At 35.6% G+C, this 9,159-nt stretch overlaps 1 protein-coding gene across 1 annotated transcript in view; it reads right to left on the bottom strand.

Moving 5' to 3' along the window:
• The window catches only part of LOC108748275 (transcription factor collier), an 85,038-nt gene extending 81,329 nt beyond the window's left edge, over nucleotides 1-3,709 (bottom strand). The window contains exon 1 of the mRNA XM_018486323.1: nucleotides 3,535-3,709. Within this exon, the coding sequence (XP_018341825.1) occupies nucleotides 3,535-3,605 (71 nt within the window). The 5' untranslated portion in view covers nucleotides 3,606-3,709. The remainder of the gene's footprint in view (nucleotides 1-3,534) is intronic.
• Between the last annotated feature and the right edge of the window lie 5,450 nt (nucleotides 3,710-9,159).

Genomic DNA, 9,159 nt, shown 5'->3' with positions numbered 1-9,159 from the left:
AATTGCTGGTTGGAGCTTTTTTTATTTTTTACGTAAAATCTGTGATATCACTCGGGTATCCAATAACAACGTAATCGACATTTAAATGATGACGAGGCGCGATCTTCGACGTATTTGGAGGGACGTTAGATTGCCGGACAAACCGATCAATGCTGCTTATACTTTATACACGAGAGATGCGACCTATGCCATTTGTACGGCATGCATTATGGACGAAATATATGCGGATAATACGAAGCCACCGATATGGTTACGAATTCACGGATAAAGCAATCGTAGAGAATTACAATAAATCCGTGGGTAATACGCACCGTCGGGCGTTAGTTATTGCGAGTTAGCCGAAGCGCGCTCTGTTTACGCTCGAGCCCAACGCGATTCATAATGCGCACGGAGATAATGAGCAATTTGTAATATATCCGAATGTAATTTGCTACCAGGGCGCGTTACTGCGAACGTTGTTCAATTTAGCACCGTGTTTCATCGTACCTTTTGCTGCATAAAAATCTATTAGTTATTAACACACTGTGATGCATATATTTTGCAAATATCCCGCATGAGAATACTTGATAATAAATAATTTTCACATATTTTAATTAAAAGTTGAATATAATATGATTATATGTTATATTAAAACATATTAACTATTACGTGGTATAGCAAACATTTAATGTTTAGCTTTACGATCGTCTTTAAATTATGATAGGCGTGATATTAAATTGATTATTTTAAAGACTATATAAAATTAATGTTTTTTATTATTTTATAGAAAGTGTAGAACGTTAGCAGCGTGTATGTTCAACAATATAAAGTTTATGTATACTACGATATGTCTTTGCTGAGATTTTGTTGAAGCGACTACAGTTTTAAAGATCGATAGCAATTTTTCTCACACTCTTTTTCCTTTGTCTCTTATTCATACGAAAGGTCATCGTTTTTCGCTGCGCGACAGCCCCTTCCCTCGAGTGCGGTGGTTTACTGCTTCATTAGGTGGATAACTTTTTTAGGGGTTTTTAAAAAGCGCGAGAGTTTATGCCTGTGCTTCGCGGGAGTTTTAAAACAGTTTCGCACACCCCTCCTAGTTGATCTCGGTGTAACGCAGTTGTGTGGTATAACTGTTCTTAGTAGCAGGAAACGAAACTTTCCAGCTTGAGTTTCCATGAAGGCGAAAGTTGACGTTTAACATTTTGCGACTCTTAAACTCTTGTAATACAATTATCCAGATTGCCGCAACATTGGTTCAATTAAATTTGTTAAAATGTGTTATACTCCAAAATTTTGTATTCAATCATTGTATATTTCGCAATAACTGAAACCATTTATTTGATGGAAGAATTAAGATTCTTCCATAAACAATGACATCGTGTTTATATAATAATTCTTAAAATTTGTATAAATATACAATTTAAAAAAAGTTCTTACTGATCTTTTTTACATGTTGCCGTAATTTTAATTACTTTAGAACACTAAATGCCACGATTTATGTTTAGTAAAATCTTTAAGTAATCAACGCGTTCTATACAAATTTTTCTTTAGCTTTGATAAAATTCATTACGCTTTGATTTTTTTAATGCGGGCTGAGTAATATTTGCGTATACCAATTTTGATAGCGACAAGAGAAGAAATGATGAGATAAATGATGGAGAAAGTAGGGAAAATAGGAAAAGTCTGAGACAAAGCGATGAGCAAAAGGCGCTAAAATTTTCAATTACATTAACTTGATTCCGGTCGGTCCCCGTGTCACGGTGCTTGGAAGAAGGGATTAGTTAGAGAACCGCTATTGGATTAGCGAATCCGTCGGATCATCTGATTTACCTTTCCAAATCGTCCTGGACAAGTATCATCAAACTATTGTCTTCGTACAAATTTTTTGAGTGATATTGCAATAAAGAACGGTATATTATTTCCTACACAAATATAGATGCAGATGATTTCAATTGATCACAAAATATGATTTAAAACGGTTAAAAGTATAAAGCAACAATTCGTTTTTCGTGAAATGAAAATTACAAATGCAGTCGCTAACAAAGAATGTTTACGGATTTCATTCACATACCCTCAAAAAAAATATTCTGCTAATAAGCGGGGAATTCCTCTAAGCAAAACCTTTTACATTAATCAAGTGCGTGTATTTATAACACGTATTCATCTATAAAAATAAGAACACATAAGCTTAAGTCATGATAAAAAATAAATTCCTCTATAGAAAATTCTATTATAATGACTCGAATAGCCTTTTGAAATAAAAGAATATACAAAATACTAGCGGTATTTGTTAGAAAAAGTTTGTCATTTACATGCAAGAATTCTTCTAGCATTAAGAGGATTACAATTCCTTACAGTATCCTCTTGAGGTCGTATATAAATAGAAAATTCTTTGACATTAACACGGAACCGTTAAATGGCAGAATATCTTTTTTTTGGTGCAGCTGTGATCTTTCTGTGACAGGTCATGATGATCAAATAAAGTGGTCGGATTTAGACAAATCCTTGTATTCTATGACAAAAAAAATATTTTTAAAATATTTTAAAAGAAAAGGAAATACGCTTTAAATTACTGTTACGAATTGCTTATCCCTTTTTAGCATAACCATGTGTGATTACTCGTTTTTTTAAATAAACTTAATATAATTTGCATATTTATGTAAAATCAATTTTTCTTAGGCGTTCATAATGCCAAACATTACTATAATTTTAGTGAAAATGTGTGATTAGAACCATTGCGCAGGGATATAACTTGCCGTGCGATCCGACGGCAAATACCTACTATACAGCGCAGCACAAAGATTTCTACAATTTCTACTAAAAATGAGTATATCTTTGCATTTTAATGTTGTCACATTGTTCGTATGTATAATTAATTATTTAAACGAATTAAAAACTAAAATTAAGCAAAATAATTATAATTCTATACAATAAATATTTTGTTTTGTTTGATAAGTAAATAACGAAATGATGACACGCATAATATAGTATTTCAAATAAAAGTTTATAGTATATATTTTACATTTTGTGTTTTAAAAAATATATTATGTGTCTTTAAAAATATATAATATCATTAAAGTATAAAAACCACGTGGTAATAAAAAGGAGATTAAATCGCACAATTGTAAATATATTGTTCATCAATTAGCAAAAAGAATATTGCATAAAATGTTTTCTCTTTCTTTTGGAGCCGTTTTCCGTTGTAGAGGTGAATTATGGTATAGATATCTTTTAAGTTAAATAGTTTAAAGAGATAATCCAATTTACACTCAGTCATATATTATACGTATTATATAAACATTTCTTATAATAAATAAAATGTGACTGTAAATATATCATTAATTAATAATAAGTATATCATCAATGAAATTAATTGTTACGCCAATAATAATAAAATTGTATGAAATGAATGTTAAAACTAATCGTAAATATTCTTCCGACAACATATAGCAATTTTATCTATTATATTTCCGCCAGTAGATACAATCACATATCTCAATCACTCTTTGTTTTCTGTCAAACGTGAAGATTATAGTATTTTTCAGTACTCACGTTCCATTGTCGGCGAGCGCGGGCTGCGGCCAAGCACGTGGCACAGGTTCCTCCTTCAGTATCTGCCTCATATCTTGAGGCGCGAAAACCAACGGTGCCCGCGGATGATGATGAGGCGGCGGGGGTGGTGGTGCCACACTCGCGCTGTACAGCTTACGTCCCCAGTGGCCCTCGAGCTCGACGGGACTTCCGCCTCCTGTGGTAGCCCCGGTACCACCCCCTCCGAGTCCGAGCCATGGTGACCCCCCAGCACCCACGATTGTGGAGCTGGGCAGGAGACTGCTCCACTCGTCGGACCGCGTGGTGAGGCCGTACGGACTCTCTTGGGGCAACAGGCTTCCTCCTTCGCGTTGCCAATCTTTGCAGAAATCTTCGTCACCCCTTCGATCACCCCTTCGCGTCCCCGCGAGAGACTCCACCGGTTGTCTCTCCGTCAGAGCGGGTACGTCCGGTGCCACGTTTCTTTAAGTACGCGCATGAATCATTATCACTGGAACGTTAGCGGCCGGCAGCCCGTGGCGGTGCATGAACGTCCGCTCACCACTGACGGTGTCGCGTCTTTCCGAACCGCACCGTCAAGCCGGGCGCACCGACCGCGTGCCGGTGCACATGCGTCCGAACGTGCGTGCCACGAGTTCGCGATACGAGCGCGCACTAAGGACCACGTTGCTGTCTCACAATGCACTGTTCTCACTTGCTCGCGCAGGATACTGTCCCTTGTCCTTTATCGGTCCGCGCCGCGGATCTTTATCACTGATGTATCACTCTCTATGCAACGCGTTGTACATTCATAGACCTCGTGAAGGATGTCATCGGCCGTCTCTTGAACGTTTTTCCAAAAAATGCCCTTCTTCGAAATTCTCCTACAATTCTTGTACTAGATGATGATGTTTGAGACACAAACGTGTATAGCGATGGTAATCTGAGCACTTGCCGGCAGCACCCTGGCGTATTATCGTCGCCGCCAAAACGTTGCAAACGTGTCTCGTGACCAGCGGAGAGGTCCTTCGAGGTCCCCAGTCGCACGTTGCTTCCCGTTACGGTGCCGCTTGTCGAATGTGTCAGGGCCGGCACTAGCGGCGTGCCAGCAGGTCCCAGTGGGGTCGGGTCTAGAGAATCGTAGTGGGCGCGGCTACGAGTGATACCGCGCATCGACCAGCCTGTCTGGAAAGTCTTGCCCATTTTCTCCCGCGCACCAATCCACTGCGAGTCGCACGACCAATGGATGAAGCTACCCATACCCATATCGACGCCCATCTGGGACACCAAAGACTGTGGCGCCGTGACGGCAACATCAAGAGACTGTCATTCCGGCGCGAGCCGCACACGAACGAGGTCCATGTTGTGATGCTCCTTTCCTTTAAGTAAAAATTAAAGGAATGATTAACTTAATTTGTAACATTACTACTCCAGCTTCAGTCTAGGACTGTGTTTCAAGACTGATAAATAATTGGCGTAAAGTTTGTTTGAAATGAAAATTGAATAAATTCACAAAAAATGTTATTACGAAGATCCGTTTTACCAAATATGGCATTTTCAACTCATTTGTGTTTAAAGGAATAAATATATGAAAACTATTGCAAGTTAAACTTCTGTTTTTTAAATAAGTACCTTTTAGAATTCTTCTTATTTTAATCTTAAATTCTTCTTATTTTAATCTTAAAATATGCCATTTATTTTTGTTAAATTTTTATAAAAAGTAAATATTCCACATAAATAATAATTTTTCAATAGATTCTAACATACTAATAGACAAAGTATATTAAGATTGGAATTAGTATTTTTTGTGTCTCTACTTTTAAGTTCTCTCGCAAGAGTTTTACTTTAATCCGATAATATCCTCTGATGAGATATATATTGTTAAACTACATTTCACTCTAGATCGTACTCCCATTTAACTGTTGCAGTTTTTATTAAGAAAATTTAGGAAAGAACACATTTCTGTGATCCTTTTTTTCGAAATCTACAGAATCTTGAATGTACCAAACAGATTTCTTTATCACTTCTTCAATCGATTGTTTAGCTGCTAATAGATTGATTTTTATGGATACAAATTAGTCAAACTAAATCGTATTATATATTATTATATATTATTATATATTATTTTCATATTTTATTTATCATAATAAAATCTTTTTATTTATTTTTAGTCTGATTAAATTCTGATTGTCTTCATATTTCTTTTAAGAATTGCAAATATTTTTCATTATTTATTTTTATATCTAAAAAAACTTCTTAACAAATATATTCTGGATAATAAATGTTGAGTCATCAATGCAAAATATTTTATATGTTTTTCTTTTTAATATTTATAAGTTTGTTACAGTTTATATGTTACTTGGTTTTATTTTACTTAAAAAAAATAAGCTTATCGTAAAATTACAAGATTCGAATAAGGGACAAAAACCTTGAGTGTTGCTAGGTAATCGAGTGTATAAATCTTGGGTCAAGTGGCAGTTGGGTCGAAAAAGTAATTATAGAATTTGTTTGAATAAATTTATGTGATGGAGGGAATAAAGGCAATCGCGAAGTTAGAAGGGAAAGAAGAGAAAGAAGAAACCTGCAGTGCTTCACAATCTTCTTACTAATGTAAGACTGCAAAGAAAATTTATTCTTCTCGTGATTTTGTTCAAATAATGTACGTCGGAGAGCCACTGCTTCAAGGGTATGGGGCCTATCAAGTGGAGATAATGTGTTCTGTGCCGGGTAATTTGGCCTTCCTCCCTTCTTTCCACTTCAACCGTCTTGAATCTACTTCTTTGACTGTTTTGCATTTGCAAGCATTTCTGTTGTTGCTAACAGTTGTGCTATCAATTAAAATTGATCGTCATTAAAGGCGATTCAATATTAATACACTACATGCTACGTTATAAAATATACATCTACATATTTTTATATTTGCGTTTGAAGAAATATTGGCATTTAAACTGAACTGAAATATCTATCTATTTATTAGTGCTAGTTATAAAATCAAGCAGTGAATAAGCGCTGAAATTACTTAACATACACCCATCGTGTACAAAGTGTCAAGGACCGCCGATTAATGTTTATCACATGGCAAGATAATGAAACTTAATGAGGGTCTGCAGGCGTCATTATGAAACACTCGACATACGCGCGTGCCAAACCGGTTTCAATCTCCTTTTTTCTGATGCTCGTCTTCTCTTTCAGTGCCGTGATTCATGAGATCCCTCTCAGCTGCCCAACGGCCTGTAACATTGCCACCTTATGGCAATGACGCGGCTCCGAGAGTATGAGAAGCTATTTAGAAATGGAGGTGCTACTTTTTGCTATGTTATGCTTCGATCCTTAAAAAGAAAGATTGTTTCAGTTTGCAAAAACAAAATGTTTTGAGACAGTGGTCTGTTGAAATTAAATCCACAAAATTTCTCTAAATGATACCGATCTTTATGCTTTATAAAAACTTACTATCTCAAATTTATTTATTATCTAGAAATATGACAAAAATAGTAATAAGAAAAACTGCATATGCGATGAATGCATATAAGAATAACTGCTATTGAGTAATAAATACTTTAATAAATTTTATGTAAAGACATTCCTCTTAAATATTCCAGTAATCCAATTGCGAGCGGTGTCGACGTACCTAAATGTCCCAATGATGTCAAATGAGCATCACCGCACCGACCAAATCCAATTACCAATTGGGAGGGTCGTACGACTCAGTATTACTATAGTTTGCGTAGGTACACTCTGCACCAGTTAGCTTACCTTTTAAGCTTATTATTAGGCTATGATAATATTTTTTTGTTTGTTCCGTAGAACTCATTCCTACAATAGGGTAGCTTAAGGGATCGCGACTGCGGATGAAATTGTCAAATGAATTTTCGATTTAGTTATCTAACTCTATAATCAGAGTATGGATGAGTAAGAAAATCTTCACTCATGTATTAAAATTGTTGATTAGCAGAAAAAATATTACACAATGAAAATTGTCGATTTAAGAAATTGAGACTTGTAATATAGATATGGCTCTCTCAAAAAATTAAATTTTCCAGAAAAAGGAAAAAACTATTTTTCAATTTGACAGAAAATTATTGTGAAAATAATTAAATAATATTTGGCAAAGAAATTCTTATTTTTAAAATGATCAAATGTTATTTTCTTATTTTTGTTTCCTTAAAAAAATCACTTTACGACGATTTAGCAATTTAGTTATTATTATTTAGCAATCCAGAAGAACTTTTTGAGTTATGATTTTAACAATTTTTTACGAAGTTAAGTAAATTTACTTAACTTATGATTAATAGAATAATGTTTTACATTTATGATAATAACTCGAAAATTACGTTTGTTGAATTATTTCATTTTTTAAATAAGAGAGTGATATAAATTTGTAAAATAATATAAATTTGTTATATAATAAATTATTGGTATATATTGAAGAAACTGTTTATCATATCCAACAATCGTTCTGTCCTATATGCATGATATGTAATATTTTTTTTGTTAAAACAACTAACAAAATATTTTTTTTATTTTGAAAAATTAAGATAATAATAAATTATTTATTTTCGGGCTAATTTTTTAAGAAACTTTCAGGTTCTCGTATCATTAAATGTGTTTCGTCAGATAAAAATAGCGACAATGTGAATTTCGCATGTTTGGCACGGATCGATGATTCTGCTGATTCTGCAAAATCTAAAATAGGCGGGCGTGTTGCCGTAGCGAACCGCACTTGCCCTACGGTAATAGTATCCGTGCACCCTACGGTCTGGAGTACTAAGGTACTACTAGTATGCAATGGTACACTATGGGATGGCAAGAAGGGTCCTGCCGAAGAGAGACTTCGACATATGTGACGCTCATATGGGGTGGCATCCCTCAGGCTCGCGAATTCGGAACATGTGCGCGGAGTAGAAGTGTCTAGAATTCTATGATAAAGTGTGTTTGCACTCGCACTTGCGATTCGTGAAGTGGTCTTCTGATTATTTTCGTCTGTGCTAAATCGAAACGTCCCCACCTGTGAACCGTTCGGATTGTAAGTATTCGCCAAAACAAAAAATCGTATTCGCTTAACAAACAAGAAGATGTGAATTCTTGCGCTGTGCGCAGAAAAATTCTTTTTTGGAGGGTTACTTAACATACAACTGTTTAAAATGATTATTCTAGAGTATTTTGTTACGTTATAGTAATTTTTAAGAGCAATTGCTCGAGTAATTTTGACGAAAAATCAAAATAATTATTTTACGTTATTAAAAGCTTCTTATCTTTGATTCAAATATGAACAGACGTTTGATTAGTAATCTTGGGATAAATCTAAGTCTCAGAGACAGAGAGGGAGAGAGAGAGACGTCGTCTCTTGGGATCATGCATTTCAAAAAGGCGACGCTAAAAACCATGTAGCATATCCGCATTGTATTTGCCCGCGCTTTCTCGAGTTCAGCATTTGGTATGACAATACCGCTGATCAGCGCGCATCGATGCGTGATTATAATGATAATGCCGCCTCATGTTTCGTAGGGGGGTGAGCGCGGGTGTGCGCGCGGGAGCCCCTAAGGGGCGCTCGAGTTTTTCGAGTAAAGTTTTTCCTACGCAGATGCGCCATCGGACGGGGCTATTTATTAGCACGGCCACATCCTATTCGTGTGCTCCCATTCAAAA

Source organism: Trachymyrmex septentrionalis, unplaced genomic scaffold, assembly GCF_001594115.1.
Source record: "Trachymyrmex septentrionalis isolate Tsep2-gDNA-1 unplaced genomic scaffold, Tsep1.0 scaffold22, whole genome shotgun sequence".
In the NCBI taxonomy this organism is placed as follows: Eukaryota; Metazoa; Arthropoda; class Insecta; order Hymenoptera; family Formicidae; genus Trachymyrmex; species Trachymyrmex septentrionalis.
This window is presented reverse-complemented; position numbering and strand designations above follow the sequence as displayed.